This window comes from Toxotes jaculatrix, chromosome 14 (assembly GCF_017976425.1).
Source record: "Toxotes jaculatrix isolate fToxJac2 chromosome 14, fToxJac2.pri, whole genome shotgun sequence".
Lineage (NCBI taxonomy): Eukaryota > Metazoa > Chordata > Actinopteri > Toxotidae > Toxotes > Toxotes jaculatrix.
The window spans coordinates 16919893-16939691 of NC_054407.1; the positions used below are offsets into that span (position 1 = coordinate 16919893).

General features: G+C 37.8%; 2 protein-coding genes across 4 annotated transcripts in view; one reads left to right on the forward strand and one right to left on the reverse strand.

Annotated features, from left to right (window-relative positions):
* The first annotated feature begins 376 nt into the window (after nt 1-376).
* Nucleotides 377-4415, forward strand: myl13 (myosin, light chain 13). Of its 2 annotated transcripts, none has more exons than XM_041055091.1 (6): nt 377-573; nt 2052-2079; nt 2486-2635; nt 3710-3883; nt 3986-4103; nt 4191-4415. In XM_041055091.1, the coding sequence occupies exons 1-5, from the start codon at nt 466-468 to the stop codon at nt 4090-4092; spliced, it is 567 nt and encodes a 188-aa protein (XP_040911025.1). In that variant the 5' UTR covers nt 377-465; the 3' UTR covers nt 4093-4103; nt 4191-4415. The 2 variants fall into 2 exon arrangements, with proteins under 2 accessions (XP_040911025.1, XP_040911024.1); XM_041055090.1 differs by having other exon boundaries at nt 3986-4097.
* Nucleotides 4416-8539: 4124 nt separating this feature from the next.
* The window catches only part of LOC121192989 (corticotropin-releasing factor receptor 2), a 34097-nt gene continuing 22837 nt past the window's right edge, over nt 8540-19799 (reverse strand). For both annotated transcript variants that reach the window (XM_041055073.1, XM_041055072.1), the window contains exons 7-12: nt 16037-16097; nt 15873-15945; nt 15254-15339; nt 13270-13405; nt 12684-12725; nt 8540-11521 (exon numbers count right to left, since the gene is read on the reverse strand). In XM_041055073.1, the coding sequence (XP_040911007.1) occupies nt 11381-11521; nt 12684-12725; nt 13270-13405; nt 15254-15339; nt 15873-15945; nt 16037-16097 (539 nt within the window). In that variant the 3' untranslated portion in view covers nt 8540-11380. The remainder of the gene's footprint in view (nt 11522-12683; nt 12726-13269; nt 13406-15253; nt 15340-15872; nt 15946-16036; nt 16098-19799) is intronic.

Below are 19799 nucleotides of genomic sequence, written 5' to 3' on the forward strand. Positions count from 1 at the left end.
CAGCATTGTCACATTGTGATTTAAACAACTTGACCTACTTCTTGTCCAGCAATCATCATTTTCTTCATCCCCTCCCCACTAATAACCACACTTCACTGAACAAGGTCAACAGTGTAAGATAAGGGAGGTTAAACAGGGTCTCCTTTGTGCTGATGAAAATAGCCCAATTAACAGAAGGCTCTAGGCCCAGGATTTCAGCTAATATAGTTTTCCATCATCCATATCTTGATGATGTACACACACACAACAACCTTTGTCTTAAATAGAAGCACAAAGGCATATCCTTTTATAGTCTTCCCACTATTGTTGGCAGTGTGGTTAGGCATGAAAGGGAGGGGTGTGAAGATGAGACCTGTGGACAGTGGATAAAGGGACCCAGCCTCTAATGGGCCACCTCTAGCCGCAGTGTGCTGGATCCCTCTGCTTTGTCAGTCCTCCCCATTTGTCTCCTCAGAGCATCTTGCAATGGCCCCTAAGAAGAAGGAAGAGCCTAAACCTGCAGCACCAGCAGCTCCAAAGCCCCCAGAGCCTGAGCGCCCCAAGACCCCGGAGTTTGACCCCACAACAGTGACGGTAAATCGATATAAAGTGCAATATTATGCAAAGCTGGGAAACTGTAAATTGACCTTTGATGAAGATTGATTAGAATGTTTTAATCTTTTAAATGACTCTTACCCACACTGAAAGCTGAACTTTAAATCTATAGATTTGTTCATTAAAATGGGTCAAACAGTTTTTCTATTTATTTCCATTTATTCTACAGTTAGATTATTGCAAATAAAGATGATTTCACACAAACTGTTCAATGGTTATTTGCCAAGCCAGTGTTTCAAGACCATCAGAGACCCCATGTGACCTAAACTTGCCAGTGCAAGCTAGACAGGATTGTACATCCTTTTGAGTGGATTATGGTTATCCTGGCAACATGTAATGCATAGCTATTTTACAGCTTCACAGAATATCTGTGAAAGTTCAAACATGCATAACAAATTGCATTATGCAGTAAAGAAGCTGTGACTTCTTGGTGAAGTTCAGAAGCAAACTAGCTGATACCACACGTTGTGGAAAGATCTTCTGCTGACTTGGCCCCTTCTCAATGGATAAATGTTTTCCTGGTTGAACGAGCCGCCATGTTACAATGGAGCGTGGTTAAAGCCGCAAAATATGATTTTCATTATGTCTGTGAATAGCAGACCACCCACACCATTCCTCTGAGGGCAAAAAGTTTGGAAAAACTGAGAGGAAGAAAAATACAGATAATTAGATCCATCACCATCCATCTTTAAGCATGCTTAGATAAGTGTTTAGATAATATTTTTACAAAGCTCCATGGAGAGGATGGGGTTTTGTAGAAATCCAGACATCAGAGAAAAAGTGAGAGGACTGTCTGATGGGAGTCCAAAGTATACATGGAGTACAAATAGTCGATATTTATCATGGATATTTATTTTTAGACTTAAAATAACACATTAAACAGGAGTCTAGTGTAGACTCTAACACTAAACTGTCACACAAATACAATAGCTAGTTAAACATTTATGTCTTTGTCTGCTAAACAATGCTAACAAACTACGGATTGACCCTAAATTAAAAGAGGAAATACTAAAGAAATAACAGCACGTTTTCACTCACTATATTTTAGTAATTCTAAATTTAAATTGTGTGATTTTGTCATATTTACATGCAAATATCAAACATAATCATTAGGCTGTGAATTACCGATCTCATTGGTGTTTATCTTACCCCGGATTCTTTGCCACATATTACATCCAAAAATAAACTCAAATGAATCTGACAGTAGCTGGACAGTATACATATTGTAAGAAGGGGGTGTTAGACCCAAGGTCACAGATAAACAATGTTCTATGATCAGAACAGATGCAGACTGTAACTTGATCTGCTGGAATGGCATAATGAAGGTGGAGGCAAGCTCAGGGGTCATGATTAACAACTTGTTATATAGTTTTTTTGTTTGTTTTTTTATTCATTTCCACCTCTTTTCAATTTCAGCTTTCAAATCTAACCTTCCTGTTTACTTTGTCTCTTTTCAGCTGGAATTCACCCCTGAGCAAATTGAGGGTAAGGTTGAGGTTGTTGTTATACAGTTGTCATTTGTGTTGCATGGACTGTCTGCTATTTATAGAGGGAATGACTGCTTTGTGTGATCACGCTCTCCAGTAGTGTGTGAAAAATGTTCAACAGCAGCTGATGATACAGTGGTTCAGGGATGTGCTATTATTTTAAACACATCCATCCAAGTCAGTCCCTTTGAAAAGAAGTGCATGTCAATCAAGGCAGAATCAAACGCCTCAGGGTTTGACTCTCTCTGGCTTTGTCTTTAGCAAAGGCATGCCATTATACATCATCACTTTGCTAGACAGGCAACAGCTTCAAGACCTCTCCTCAAAGATATTGCATGCACTCTCGGATCGAAATGAAGTGAGTAGAATTCAAAAGGAATAACCAGTTTTTATTTTGCTCACAGATTTCAAAGATGCTTTCCAGCTGTTTGACAGGACTCCAACCAATGAGATGAAAATCACTTACGCTCAGTGTGGTGACCTGATTAGGGCTTTGGGCCAAAATCCTACCAATGCAGAGATCATGTATGTCCTAGGAAAGCCCAAGGCTGAAGGTTTGTCTGTCTTCTGAGTGTTTCCTGTGTATGTGAAATCCGGTCTCATATCACAATGTGAAATAGCTACGTTTGTCCACAGTACAAAACGAATGAACCAAAGATAATTTACAAGAACTGAACGGATGTTGTGAAATTTCAATGTAAAGTTCTCGCTGGAACCATCATCAAAATGCTTTTTTTAATGTCCAAACTATCTTGAAATAATGCACTTTCCACTGAGAATGAAAGGAATGGCCGCCATGTTTTTATTTTGAGAAGACCGCTGCAATCAGTCACATGACCCGTCGGCAGGCCAATAGAAAAGAATGGGACAAAAAAAACGTGACCATTTCACAATTTTCAAGCCCTAATTGTGAGACTGATACGTTTTGTACTGTGGACAAACGTAGCTATTTCACATTTTGATGGCCTGTCTAACAGGCAGGCCGATGGGCGTGATCGAGCCCCTGTCTAACTGTAGAAATTGAAACTGCCGGGCAAAGAGCCTGGCCGGCTCGCTCCCTTGGCACATGACGTCAGCTACGTCAACCTGGAAAGGATTATCTTTTATTCCAATAAAAATAAAACTATTTTAAAAAACTATACATATACATATACATATTTTATATGTATATGTATATGTATATGTATATATACATATTATATATATTTCAACGGCTCACAACGTAACAAATATATACAATCACAAACACACCACTTGGTTTCGTCTGTGACAGCGTCCATAGCAACCACATAACAACGGTTTGGTTTATAGAAAAGAATAGAAATAGAATGGGCCAAAAAAAAAAAAAAACCTGAACATTTCACAATTTTCAGGCCCTAATTGTCAGACTGATACGTTTTGTACTGTGGACAAACGTAGCTATTTCACATTTAGATATGAGACCGGGTTGGTATGTGCGTGGTCAAATGGGTGTTAATGCTTTTTGTTGAATCTGGTTCAAAAGCAGCATCTGTTGAATACAGAAAAAGGTTTAAATAAAGTTCAGCACTGGTCCATGGGCAAAGCCTGTTTAGCTTTTTTTTTTTTTTTTTTTTTGGTAAAATCAGCACTTTCATGCTTTTTCACAGACATGCAGACCAAGATGCTTGACTTTGACCAGTTTCTTCCCATGCACCAACACATTTGCAAAGCCAAGGACCGTGGAACATTTGAGGACTTTGTGGAGGGTCTGAGGGTGTTTGACAAGGAGGGGAATGGCACAGTAATGGGAGCTGAGCTCAGGCACGTTCTGGCAACGCTGGGTGAGTCGAGCAGTCTTACTGCCAATAGATTTTATAAAGCTGCTATTTGCAGAATACATACCTAGCTCAGCGTTCTCCTGGTTTCTTCCTTACGGACAACAGGTGAGAAGATGAGGGAGGATGAGGTGGAGCAGCTAATGCAAAACCAAGAGGATGCTAATGGATGCATAAATTATGAAGCTTTTGTAAAGCACATCATGGCATCTTAAAAAGGGTACATGTGTGTTTCAGTTTTATTGTCATTCTGGTGCTACATCACTCTGCATAATGAAATCATTATCAGTAATGAGTTTGTGTCTCCTTGTAGAAAACCAAGACCCTGAATTCTTGACCACAGAAGATCTTCATGTTTCTGTAAAGCCCGTCTTGTATATTTCTCATTTCCATGCTTACCGAATGGATCTATGACACATCAGTATTTCACCTTGTTTTTCTAAGACCACATGTGTTGATGCTGTGCACACATTGCACATTGCCCCATTCATATTGTAAATCATAGTGAATTAAAAAAAAAAATTCAAAACAATGCTCATTAGCTGTGGTTTATTGTCTTTATGCTCCACAGGAAACAGTTTGAAGTGTTTGGAAAAGGTTTTGCTTCAGAGAGAGTTCTATACACTATACACTATACACTTATACAAGTCATTACATCAGATAAAACTGAAAATTAAGTAAAATATAATAAACAAATGAAAAGGGGTAACAAGGAAAGAAAAAGGGAATGATTTTCTCTGTCTTTTTTTCCTTGCTTTGATTCCTGCTTTCATCAGAACAGAAGGGAATCACAGGTTGAAAATGTTGTCCCACTGGAGACAAGATGTGTTTCAAACCAGCACTGACACACTGTACATTACTTCAGTGAAGTAAACATAAAGCCTATTTCTGGGTCTATACACATGATGGATGACAGTTCATTACAGTTAATTACCCCTGATTAAAAACACATTACCTAGAGTATTTATTTATTTTGTCAGTTATTTACTGGCTTAAAAATAAATAAATCATCATCTGCAGGAAATCTGTAGAATAGTAGTATTTCCTGTCTTTGGCCAGCAGAGGACACTGTTGCTCAAGTAATTTAGGGACTCAGTAAAAACTGTGGGAGCAAAAAATAAATAATATTTTAAAAAAAACCATCTCCTTGCTGAATAAATGACCAATCTTGAAAGCTGGATTTTTGACTCATTCAGTACAGATTCAAAACAGCAAAGTGCTGTTTTCAATATATTAATGAGAAAATAATAACCCCCCTAAAATTCACTTGTCATTGTACATCCATCACGCAGAATTCAGTCACTCAAACTGATTGATAGATAGACTGTAGGCACATAAAATAAGAGTGAAATATTAAAACTCGTCTTTTTTATGGTTGTCAAATGAAAACATTTTAGATGTCATCGGCATCATTTTGTGCACACATCCCAAAACAAATCCACATTTTGCATTTTACTTTGAAAATGGGTTAGAACAAGTGCTGTAACTGCACGGCATGAGTTTGTGATGGCTGACCCACAAACTTGGTAGGGGATGAACTAGTTTGGAAATAAATCTATCCATACTATTTTAATTTCTATATTAATATGACCATCATCTTCACCACAACTCCTCGCTTTCACTGGTCCACTGCCCGTCACCACACCACATAATCTTTGTCAGTCAGCTCTCCACTTCCAGCCTGAGCGTCAGGCTATATATTTAGCCACTATTTGTGCACAGCCAATTTTCCACTAGACCATCAGGATGGCACCAGTTTATGGTTGCTGGGATATTTTGACTCAGCTGTAGAGCTTCAGTAATTCAGTAAACCAGCTGTATCGTAATGAAATCATTTCCTTAATGTGATTCCAGGTAAAGAGCAATGCTGTTCTTGCTAAAGTGCACTTAAATCTTGCTCAACCCCAGCTCCGGAGGGCTCGTCCTTAGGGGAATTATAACGCTGAAATAAAATGTTCTCATTTTACAGTCTTTGCTTTGGCTTCATTGATTTGATTAATTAGACAGATACTGCATTCAGGTCTCTCTTTGCGTATGTATTGGTAGAAGGATTACACTAAAGTAAGTAATTCTATGGGCTTCCCTGAGATTCAGCTTCAGTGTGACAAACATAAAATGAGCCCTAATGCAGTTCACCATATTTCCATTGAGAGCATCAGTTTAATAATGTTGCCCATTAGGGAATGATTTGTTGGCAACAGGTGCCTCATGTAAATTGCTTTGATATTACCAATGGAAAAATGTTTCTTAGTCTCTGCCCAATACTTTTAAGAAGAAAAACAAGAAAATTAACCAGGATATTATAACACTTAATGCTGTTGTAAACATAAAGGCTGTGGTGCTGCCAAGTTGGAGGAAGTGACTAGAGACACCTTATAAAAAGACGAGGCATCCTGATTGACTTTGTAACACATGTCAGGGTCACGTCCTCAGTATTTTTCTGGGAGTTTTGGAGGGACATTACATTACATTCTAAACAATGATTTTTACTGCTTTTAGTCTCTCAACAAACTAAACAAATCAATGCTAAACTGTAAACTGTTTAGAGTTCAATGTTGGGAAATAAATCTAATTTTAAAACACAAATAATTAAAACAGATTCTAGACTTTCCTTTTGGTGTCTGGCCACAATTTTGTGGGGAGGGGATGGAAGTAATTGCAGGGACTTGGACCGAAGATCTCAGTATTTCCAACATCCTGGCTAAGGCCTGAATAGAGGCTGTTTTAAATTAGTTTACAAGACTTGACTTGTCAGACTTCACAAACCTCCTCAGGAGCCACAGAAAACATTGTACAGCTATTTTCACAGGGTGCGAAGTAATCCCATTGACAAATAAACTGACCTTATGTGTATGCCAGGATCTTTATTCTGGACGAAATCAATCAGCTTTAACATTTTAGTTTTATTTGTTTATTTTTTCCACGCTGATACATAGTGTAATGGGAAACACCTCATCATAGCATTATAAATGACAAAGCATTTATAACGTGGTAGCCTCATGCTGTCATTGCCAGTGGTTTATTTTTAGCTGACGTAATGACTGGTGAAATGTAGTTTAATATAGACACAAGGGAGCTCGAGGCAACCAATCCACAATTAAGTGCAGATTTGCTGCTCGCCTCTGGCATCGGTACACTGCAGAATATCTAATCTAGCGTCTGCCTTTCATACTGCTGTCAACCATCAAAAGCATTAATTGTCAAAACAAGCCTTTACTAGGCTGCATGAGAGTCTTGTCTAATTGTTTGGGGATGTATAACTCATCGAGTCCTAAGGGCTCTGGGCACAGACAGTAGTTTCTGCTCCACTTCACTCCAGCCCAGCCTCAAATGTATGAAACTGCATCTACATCCACATTACATAACCTAGCAGGCGCTCTCTCAGGGCATCTTCCCTCCCATCACTAAAAACTATATTTACAAGTAAGACAAACTGCCAGTGAAGCTGCAGTAGTCTACTTCATCAGAAGAATAATTACTTGATTACAGGGGCGGTTTTTGGCATGGGCGAAACGGGCAGCCTCCTGGGGCGGCATCTCCCAGCATGCACCACAAGCATGCATGTATAAAAATGGCACCCTGACTCAGGGTGGTGGCTGGCTTGGCAGAGTGTGGACAGCTGGCCCATCTCCCAGCATGCACCACAAGCATGCATGTATAAAAGTGGCACCCTGACCCAGGGTGCACTGTCTTTTCAAAGTGGTGGGAATTCCAACTTCCACATTTTATGGCAACAAGAGAGATAAGTCATTGATTTTTTGCATATATCATGTTTCTGTTGCTAAAAAAACAAGTGTTTTCTTTAATATCAAAGTCTTGCCTTCAATTTATTAAGATTTTTTTAAAGGCGCAATAATTTTAACCCGTTCAAAACACATTTTTGATTCAGTGTCCTTTGTAGTGGATCAGGACTTGCTAAGCCCATTTTTTAATACATTAGGGCTAAGTGAGGCAGAGAGGTTTTTGCTAAGAATTGTGGAAGGAGATTGTGTAGAAAGGGAAATGAAAGCAGTTTTAGTTCACTGTTCACACTGTTGATCAAAAACACACACACACACACAGAGGCACAATACACAATCATTTAAAAGCTTGATTTGGCAAACTACTTACCCTGTTGATTCACATAGGGTTGTTTCAGGCTTCTCGGGCCTGCGCACCCGTGAGTGAGGAGCATGTTGCCTGTGAATGCTACAGATGAGGGCTGTACAATGTTTTTGAGTTTTGCGATGTTCCTCAAATGAAAGAAGCAACTTCAGTACTTCAATGTAGATCCGCTACTGCTTCATTGAGTCATTACAGGAGTGCTGCATTTATTTCATACAGTGCTTGGAGATATGAGGGACAAATAGCAAGTGAATCAACTAAGTCCTATTAGTGCAAATCTGTGGCTAATGTCAAATTACCAAGTGTAACTGAATAGACGTAACGCATCATATACTCAACCCTGTCAACACTGATCACTGTTGTTTACAAGCTCCCTTGAAAATATGAGACCTTTAACATGAAAAGCCAAAGACCAGAAATAAGAGTATAATTTTAATTTAAATCAATATTTTTCCTTTCACAAGTGCATGTACAAATGTATATCTGTAACACAATAATACATCATTTACAGAGACACTAGCTTCCTTTTCACACTCACAAAAAAGCATTTCCATCTGTTTGTAAGGCATCATGGGTGGTTCAACAAAGAGTCTTCCATAAAATCAGTAGGCCAAACGTAGAGTTAGAAGTTACCAAATCTGACATCACACTACACAGAATACACTTACTCATGTACAATAAATGGTGTATGAAATAACATCAACAAGTTGGTCTACAAAGTGCAGTGGGACCAATAGAAATCTGTAGATAATAAAAAATTCTGTATGTTGGTAAACGTGGTTGTCTCTTTGGTGAGTTAATAAATGATTTGTTTACTTATTTATATATGAAAATATTTCACAACTATTCCATAATGTACTTCTTGTGTTTAGGATGAGGTCATGGAAGGGCGTGTGGTGTTACAGCTGCACGAGTTTTGACGCTGGAAACAGAAATGAAAATATTTACATCAAAATCAGTTTGGGTGATCAACATTTGATATAACACATAACACCAGTCCACTTGAGCAGCACATCAACAACAAAAAAGGTCTGCAGTAATGTAACAAAGTTTTAAAAAATACTAATCTGAAATGTATATTTTAAAACAGAGTGATGAAATATGTTCTGTACAACACCCTCAAATACATTTGATCACAGATCTCACAGAAATGTTGTATATTTTAATCCTTTTTAAATCCAAACTCTACAGAACTGCACGTCCAGTGGATTTTAATACTCAGTATCAAATCATTTAAAAATATAAACAGATAAATAACCAACAAATAAATACAAACTAAGCTAAAATAAGACAAGATTATTTCCTTGGAAAAAAAAAGATATTTTGAGAAATATGCTTATTTACTTTCTTGCCAAGGTTTAGATTAGAAGATCAGTACCACTCTCAATGCTAACCATCAATCTACAACTAGGAGCCAGTTAGCTTAGCTTAGCTTAAAAACTGTAAAAAGGGGGAAACAGCCAGCCTGGTTCTGTCCTCAGATTACAAAATCTCTCAAAAGTTCACCTATGAACCTGCTACATCTTGTTTGTTTAATCCATACAAAATACCAAGGTGTAAAAACAACATTCATAATTAACAAACAGACGTGAAATTGGTATTGATCATGTCATGTAATTCTTAGATAGAAAGTCAACAAGCATCTTTTCCAAACTCTTCCTTTAAACATTCTTAATTGTACCATTTGATAGACCAAAACAGTCTTTCTGACACGGACAGGGACACACAAAGGAACGTCTGCAACAAAGATTAAGCTTGCACATAATTCAGACTTTGTTTGTAATCCTATTCAAAACTAATATATCCTCTTCCCTCTTTATCCTTTGTAGAAAACAAAGGTATTTTTTGTTTGTCATTGCACAGAGATAGCTGTTCCTGGTATTACTGTTTGAGAAGCCTGAGCAGATGTAAGAGTTGATATAGCAGCTCGGCAGTATGTTGATCTGACCAGGGCCAAGTGTTTAGGGAAGCGAATGGCGCTCACTTCGTCAAGCTTCTCTTCTCTTGAACCAGCAGCTTAGTCGTGACCACATGGATTTTATAAGGCAAAAAGAATTTAATCTGCTTGCACTGTGCCTGCATGATAAATCCATGCATGGCACTTAACTCACATATACATTACGTAAATGACTTCAAATTGTTCTCCCAGCTCCATAAAATAACAAATACACACACATATATATGTTATTTTATGGTGCTGGGAGTGTCTCATCTTTACTCCTTTCGAAGAGAGCTTTAATTTTGTCCTCATGCGTCAGCCTCAGGGAATTCACACATTAAACTGCTTTTTTTGTTGACACCAAAAGCAAAATCCAGGGGGAAGTGAAACCCAGTGGTGGAAACAAATACCTGGACCACAGCATTAGAAATGAAGCCTAGCTTGTGAAGAAGCATTTTAACAATTTTTTAAACAGTACACTGCGAGACTAAAAAAAAAAAAAAATCAACATTGTATAAAAGAACACAGATTTTAAGGAGAGGACTCCTCTGAGGAAACATTATAAAAGCTCCATTAGAATGGCTTGTTTGTATAAAATAATCAGCTAATGCTAACCAAACCGCACGCTTGTTCACATTGCGTTTTGGTGAAAACCAATTATTCTTCTCACTAAGTTATTCTGAATCCCTTTTCCCTTCAGCAAGCAGTGACTCTTTTAAATCTTATGCCTTTTATTCTGTACAGTTTTTTTTTTATATTTAATTCAGGTGAACCATCTTCTTCCCCAAAGCTTCTTTCCGGGCTGTCAAAAGTAGCTTTTGATGCCATGGAGCAGTAAACTCAAAGAGCATTTCTGCATTTTGATGTTCATCAGACTAAATACAAATGGCTGTTTTGGCAACATTATGAATACATCTTAGTCAGTTAAACTGCAAGTATTCCTCGATGCATTCCCTCATAGTAACAATGGAGCCACGTTGCCTACGAGTGTATGATGTATCCTGCTGCAAATCCTGTGGGATTATCTTGCTCCACTGATAACCTCTAAGCAGTAAGATGACAACAATAACAACACTGTAAGATCAGACAATAAGACTTGATATGATGTGACAGTTTGATGTTGATGTCATTTTTATGTCTTTTAAATGTGCCTCTTTTCATCTCTAGAAAATGTCAAACCCTCATCCCTCTTGTACAGTATGTAAAGGGACATAAATCCTCCAAGAATCTTATGTGTCCATTTTACTTCATGTGCAGTTAAAGTGTAATTTTGGGTGTTTATTTTTCTCACCAGACAGAACAGAAACTGTCTGAATCTTGTCACACTGGATACACTGTGGCCTTGTCAGAGGTATCAGTCTGTTCTGTAATTTGCTTCATTACTTGTAGTGGGGAAAAAACAGTAAGTCTGTTCCGTCAGACGCTGTAGTGGAGATTACTACATGTCCTTGTTCCCCTGGTCACACAGCTGTGGTCTGTTTGATGCTGTGGAAGCTGATCCTGGTTGGAGATGTGGGGATGGACATGGCACGTGCCACTCTTACTCGAAGGGCGTGGTTGTCCTGCCAGCGATGCCACCGTTTCCTTACGGCAGAACGTACCTTAAAATGCATGGAGAAGAGGAAATATTACAGCTTCAAACCTTGATGTTGACTTTTTTGTTGTTGAAGGAATAGTTTGACATTTTGGGAAACTTTCTTTCTTTCTCTCTGAGAGTTTGAAGATTGGGACCACATCGAGTCTGTCCATTGAAAATACAGCCAGGATACAGTTAGCATTTTTAAAGCTCACTGACATGTTACTAATATGTTTTTGTTTGTGGTTTTTGCTTTTACCTGTTGTCTTAATCCTCTTGTCTAAGAAAATAAAAAGATCCTCTATTCTAATTTTTGGCAAGGAAGTGAACAAGCTCCTGTCAAACCTTTCCCTTAATGATGAATCCTACACACAATCCAGAAAAACCTGAAGAGAAATGTGCACTGAATTTCTTACTGAATTTACATTTTAAGGTTTATGGAAATAACAATGTGAAAGAAAAGTTCTCACTGTGCCTTCACTGTAAATGTTTTACTAGCCATATGTGGAGAAACCACAGGCATTTGGAGAATGCCCAACAAAGCATTTCCCTGCCTTGCAAGCCAGGGCCGGGCCAAAAAAAAAACAAACCCAAAGAAAACAAAAATGAACACCCACACAATCACTTTTGCCAATGGCAATCTTGAACTTGCATTAAATAATTTTACGAGAGGGGTGACTCAAATTCTTCACAATTCCTCATCAAATTAACCGCCTCTCCACCCCCGACTTTCAATTATTCGAGTGCTGGGAGAGAGCTGCAAGAGGGTTCTTCATTTTCCACAATTACTGACAAATGTGTTATCCTTATAATAGCATTAATGACTTTACAACAGTTGGATATCCAGCAATCTGCTTTTGTTTCAATTAAATGAAAATTACAGCACTAAATTAAGGTTATTTATCATATTTTAGGACCAAATTGTTATCGGTATCAAATTGCTACAGTTTCACTGATGGAACAGAAACTCTTTAAGGATTTTTTGCCCTCTTTTGAGAGCTACCTGATCCTACACCTGTTTGAACTTTAAAAATTCTAATGAGGAGGTAAGTTAGAAAGAAACATCACTAAACTAATCAGGGAAAGACGTTTGAGATTTTATTAAGATCATATATCAAAAAACACATTTCACAACTGAATGAAATTAATAAAAACTGACAGTCTTTTTCAAAACTCCAGTGACTCACCTCTCCATTTAGAAAGCAGTAAAACACTGACACAAAGAACCCCTGCAGAATAAGACACATTACAGTTAGAAATAGTAAACGCAGCAATATTGTGTAATGGCACCTTTCATTAGACAAAAGAGAATTCACATGCTGCAGTTATAAAATAAAAAAGAAAGAGAAATTATGTGTTCAATTTTGGGAGCAAATCTTCTCATGCCAAATTTAATTCTTGATTATAAAGACACTCTGTTTGAAAATCCATTCTTTTCTTTTCTCCCACTCAGCCTTACATTTAAGCACAGAAGATAGAAAGATAAGGGGGAAAAAAAAAAAAAGGCCACAGAGCAGAAATCATGCCCATGTGGCCCTGTTAATCCTGACAGATGAGAGCACTGAACATGAAGCAGGAGGGCCATATTGTGTGTAAGCACAGCCAGGATGCTACTTCAAATCATTTTCCCACAAGTAGGATGAAAACTCATCCTGAAAGAAGCGATACAACTCTGCGATAAAACGCATTATTAAATCAGCACAATTCACACTGTTCGCCTTATAGACAGTTTTCTAGGCCAGTGTCACATTGTATCATTATCCTTACTCTCACCTGAAAAGACTGTAGAAAGGAGTTGAAATAGATGAAAACGATTTGTGAGATGTCGTCCTCCCCCGGATTCACAAAGAAGAGCATGTAGGTGATGCCCAGCAGAGGTAGCAAGACCAGTGTTGCTTTCACAGCTTTTCTGTGAAGACGAGGATGGAACATTGTTTATGAAATGACTAAATAAGAACTTGGATTTCATCTGAGTTTATTTTAGAAAATGAGTGATCCTGCGTCAGAGTGGGAAAAACACACCCACCAACACTTTGATTCTCACAATATTAACACATTATTATGAGGTGTAATTTGCAGGATGGGGACCATTTATGTCAAGGCACTCTTTATGAAGAGTTTATAAGCTGTACTGTAACTGATGGCTTTATAAATTGGTAATAAGTCATTTACTAATGCTATGAAGACAAGGTGTAAGCAATTATTAGGAACATTCTGTGTGTTATCCTTTTTACTTGGCAATTATTAGTTATTAGTCATACATTTTCATAGTGCATTAATAGACTGTTTTATTCCTAATAAGCAATTATACAGCAGTTATAAATGTTAATGAGATGTAATAATTGGATTTTGGCTTGAAGGTTCTGCAGTTTGAAGTGAGGAGGGTTTTCCTGATGGAGTAAAGACCTAACTAAGAAGACAAAGCAAGTGTAATGTTGGAGGATGATCAAAACCTCCCGAAGGGATTTAGGTGAAAATGTATTCTTAAAAAATACTGTATGTTTTCTGCCAGTGGTCATGACATGCTGAGACAGGTCAGAAAGTTTTAGATGGCAGGAAATCCCATCTTTTCTTGTTAAATGCACACCCTTGCTTGTTCTGTTCATATAATTCTGGTAAAATCAGCAGCATTTTGAAGGAATCATTATGTTACATTTTGAGGTCAACAATTTATGCCAGACGCTCGTATCCTCTGCTTACTTAAATCTCCGTAGCTCACTTCAGCATATCTTTCACCCAACAACCACAAATCCAACCAGAAAATCCTGAATTGAAGTTGTCTGAGCTGTGACACTGTAAACACCCCATAAACTTGAAATAATCCCCGAAGGAGAGAAATGCACTTGACAGAGTCATAAAAGGCAAGAAAACAAACTCACAGTTTTAGCTGTCAGATGCACAACATAACAACATAAAGCAGGATTGCACACGGCAATCTCTCACGCACTCACCAAATCTCTGCCATTTCTTACTCATCAAGTCCTGTCAAACACTTGAGAGCTTTTCCACCTCTGACGACTGCTGGTGGGACTAAGTGAAATGGCCTCTTGCATACAAGTACTGTACAACCTTGTGTTCACTCATGTCAATTTGTTTGTCTAGACTTCCTAGACAGGCACATCTACAGTAGCATTTTCTTAACATAGTCTAAAATCCTTTCTACTTGTTGCCATAGGCTTTTTGGGAGATTACTGAAACATAAAAACATTAAAAAAAAATTGTGTCTGCCTTGCAACTTTGACCATCTGTCCTATTGTGGGAAGCATACTGAAAGTACAATTGAAAAAACAAACATGTAAAGGATTAGAAATTTGACTTTTTGATCACTTTGTGTCAAAAAAAGAGAAAAAGATGTCCTACTTGCTTGAAGTATCAGTGTGAAACACATCAAATAAATAGGTTCTAGGATGTTATTCTGATTTATTATTTTTAATTTACCAGCAATAATAACTGCAATTACAGATACATAGCCTGAAAGAGGCACAGTAAAAAGCCACACAAATGATAATAGATCTATTGCAGCACTTGGCAGTGATTAGATTTTAATGTCATTAACATCAGGAAATTTAGTCAGAATTTAAACAGTGACATTAATTACGTTTCAAATTAGTCTGCTTTCTAAATTGGCTACTTGGATGCAAGAAATGGATTTTCTTCACAGCCTCAGATAACTGCATGTTGTCCTTGGAAGCAACAAATAGAAGGAGAAAGAGTTTCATTTCTGTTTAATGTACAATCTTGCACAGAATCAACTCACCTGTATTGTATTGTTTCAGATGTAGTTGAAGCTCTTAGTTTGGTCATAAGAATTCTTACAATGTTGAAGAGGAAAACAAAGTTTATCTAGAAAAACAGACAAAAGAAAATTTGTTTTGAACCCTGTTCTAATGGCTTTCACTGAAATGCACAGAACAAATTTCTGCTGCAAACAGACTGCTCATTAAATGTTGAGTGGTGGAGGGCGACACAAGGCAAAGCCACTGCCTTTCTCAACAAGACGGTGTCAGAGGAGCACACAAATCAGAACTGGTCACCGCGCTACCACATGCTGGTAACAGCTTGTACATAACCATTAGTGGATCCATTTCTATGAATACAGTTTCTAGTTTTCGGGATTCTTATGTGCGAAAATGCCTTAACCCATCACCAAGATTAATTCTACCTTTTGACGAGCTAGATGTAGGATGGAAATAGCTTTCATTATAAAACCATTTTCATTTTGGGGTCAGATTTTTTTCCTCGGTTTACACCTACAAGCGGACATTAAGTGATAAATCTTTTGTTAGTGTAGTTATATGAATAAATGGTTCTCACAAATAATGTGAAAATAATGGCCATGGGTGCACACTGCAATGGCTTTCTGCGCTGTCGCTTACCAGGAGTACAAGAATAACTGGTCCCTGGTAAATGTAATCCATATATTTTCCGGGTTCTTTACCAAACCAACATCTGTTGACAAAGGAAAAGAAAGAACCATAGCATCTGAGTAAGGAAAGTAAGGAAAATATCAGAGGAACTGGCCATAGATTTGAATACTTACTGTTCATTTTCATAATACAACTTTCCGATGGCCCAGGCAACTATTATAGGGAATGGAATACCTGTAAAAAGAATAAATAAATAAATAAGAAGATTCAGGTAAGCCAGGGACAACATAGAGCATTTTATGAGTGTCACAGTTGATTCATGTATTCATTAATTCTTTGCCTGCCTTTTCCATAGTACAGGGGTCAGCAACCTTAAATACTCAAAGAGCCATTTGGACCGTCTCCCACAGAAAACAAAACACTCGGAGCCACAAAACCCTTTTGACATCTAAAATGGGGATAACACTGCATATATGTTGTTTTTTTTTAACCTGTATTTTATGTATAAAAAAACGATAGTGTGTTGCAGTTATCAAATCAGTGAACTGCTACAGAGAGCACGAAATTTTATTTCTGAATGTAACAAAAACATTTTGAACTCCGAAAAAAGACGCTTGATTGATGCTTACTTTCAAATTAAATATTTATATGAAATAAAAATCCAAACTATCCACATGCCGTCTGCTTCTGTGTTCCGCCATCACTTTATCGCGTGTACTGGAGCGTGCATTCAGCTGTCAACCTGAAAATGTTGCCGCCGGGTGTCGCACATCGGTGGTTGTGACGCATATTTTGAGCGACAAAAAATTTAAAACGTTTTATTTTAATGTTACAAGATCGCCATAATCTTCATATTTGGGATTACATTTAAAAAACGAACGAGCTAAAATAAAAATACATTTAAATGAAATTATTTATTTTCCAAAGTCACAGGGAGCCACAGCAGAGGGATGAAAGAGCCACATGCGGCTCTGGAGTCGCGGGTTGCCGACTCCTGCCATAGTAACTCTCCTGTGATTTCAGACCCTGCCATGGCCTCCTGCCCTGCAGTAACCCCAGCTTTTTGCCTTTCAGCCACCTGACTTTTCCCCATTTTCAATTCCCTAATCAGGTCGTAGTTCTTATACAGGCCCAGTTCCACTCGTTCCTCTCCAGTTTTTTTGTGCTTTCCTTGCTAGCTTACAGTCTTTCTTGCCTGTTTTTGGATTTTACTTTTTGCCTTCTCCTTTTGCCTGGTTAATCTGCCTGCGTGTTACCAACCACTGCCCACGCCCTGACTTCGTCTTCGATTTGCCCATGGCTGCTTCTGCCTGCTGAGCCTTAGTGAAGGTGAGCTGTTTTGAACTTTTACTGGTGTCTCTGAGTAGTGCTATGAAGTCTTCCTAAACCCGAGAGGTGACAATAAGGGGCATAGAATATTAGGAAAAGGCTGCTAATGAATTCAGTGTGTTAAATAATACAGTAACCCTCAGTTAAATCTATCTGGTAACAAACACCCAGTTTTTGGATGGCACTGGAAACAGTAAGGCTGAATGCTGAAAGGTGAAAACCACACAACATATTTGTGCAGCTTGATCAAACATAACAAGACTCTAGACTCTACAAAGTACAAACTTCAGAATAAAAAGAACATGTTCTCTTTTTTTTCTTCTTCTTCTTCTGAAAGGGCTACAGTGTCAGCTACAGTAACAACATTTAAGCCAGGGGTGTCCAAACTGTTCCACAAAGAGCCGGTGTGGCTGCAGGTTTTTGTTCCAACCAAGGAGCAGCACACCAGACTTGACTCATTTAATCAACTGATCTCAGTCTTCAGACAGTTGATTGGTCACACTGTGTGCTCTTCATTGGTTAGAATAAAAACCTGCAGCCACACCGGCCCTTTGTGGAACAGTTTGGACACCCCTGATTTAAGCCTACAGAGGCTTCACAGTCATATAACAAATCTCTCTGGAACCACAGCTGCAGCCCTCATAAAGGTGCAGTAGAGAAATAAAAGATATATGTGCATGTATCTGGAAAAACAAATGTTGAGTTAATGCTTGTCTTCTCTAGTGAGAAAGTATTTGCTTATTAAGCTAACTGATGACTTGCCATTCTGTATGAAAATAACTGTTAAGGTTAGTTTAAAGTAGCCTAGAAAAAGACCAACTTATATTAAATTCTACCACTTCCTAAAAAGGCACAAGCACCATTCTCCTCTTTGGCCTATTTGCAGCTTTCTTCTGTTGAACCCAGACGGCATTTCACCAGTAATCTGTAATCAGCGTGAGTTGTTTACTAAAAGCACACCAAAAATTAGGTGCTGGTCATGAAGGTGACATGTTTTGAGAGGATGGCTGCTGACTTGGCCTTAGGGAACTTTATTTTATCAAGTCTGATTTAAAAAAAAAAAAAAAAATCAAGTGTGGTTGAATCTTCAGTGATAAAATATGGATTACTGCAGTATTGTTTTTTTTCTTTCACTTTTCGTTTCTTTTCATTTTTATTTATTTATTTAACCTTTTCACACTAGAGCATTTGCATCTGTTGTATTTAATCTCCAGTCCTTTGTTTCCATGTCAATGTGACTTGTGTTTCAGAGCCTACACTTATTTTACAAACTGAAACTGTGCTGCAACCTTTTTGCTCCATGTTCAGATGGAAGTCAAACAGTAAAGACCTTTGGAATATCTCACTGGAATAGAAAGTCTTCTCCTCAGGCTACAAACAAGCAGCTGATTCTTGACATTTTCACCTTGCCAGAGAGCCGGCAAGCTAACTGGGCAAAATATCTTCTAGCTAAATATCATTAGCTCAAGCACAAATCAGATGTGTTAAAAAACAAAACAAGGAGGCAGACATGGTCAAGTTTTGTAAGAGTGGACAGGACGGTCAAAAAGGTGAAACGATCAGTGAAATGACCTTTAATGGAGCCGAAATAATACAAGTCTAATCCTATTTTGATTTCAGACATCAGGCCTCTTGTGGAAAACAGATTTAATCTGCCCTACTTTCATCATTTTCTAATGAATTCTAATTAACAATCTCTCAAGACTAATATCAGTGGCATAGTGAGAAATCTGACCTCTTTACTGACTCTTGGTTTCCTGAATCCAGCAGTAGTAAAAATGGATTAAGATTAAAAAAAAATAATTATTCTTACATATTTTCTTGTAATTATATTCCTGAAAATGTAATCCTTACCCTGTAGCTACGGTACCTGTTTCTCTTCACAAGTCATTTTAATTTCTTATTCTATTTGTATTTTAAATAACTGATTCCTGTGTCTTTTGCAGCAACAACATATGGTGCAGCAAAAGACACAGACACACACACATATATGTGTGTGTGTGTATATATTTTTAATATATTTTAATCTTAAAGCTAGATTGAGATGTGCAATATATATGTCCCTTTGGTTATTTCTATTTTAAGGCCAATATGAGTTTCCTAATCATGTCATCCGACTGTCATTGCCAATAATATTATTGGCTAGTTATCTATTTATATTTCATTCTTGTGTTCGTAAAGCTCTGTTGAGTCACTTTAGACTGACCTATATGCAGTATCTGTTTTTCATTCTACAAGAACACACAATGTCCATTACATAAAAAGAAAGGAAGGAAATGTCAGACAGTCACAGGGAAGCAATGAAGCATGTTTCCATGAGCATTTTTCTGCCTCAAGATGAAATTTTCTGACACTGGTTTTGGCTCTGTTCAACTGCTTCCTCTAATAATTTAAGTGAAGGTGAGCATAGATAATTTATGTGGTCATGACGGGGCATCTGCTACATGTTCAAATCCTATTCTATCGCTGGAAGTCATGCACAAAAAATGACATTTTCCACACTCCACTGCTGCTCTGTTCTCTTATGAAATCAGAGTCTTATCTTGAGTCTGAAGCACTAAAGGGTCTTCTTCCACTTCACTCGCTGACCGGCGATCATTTAAGTGC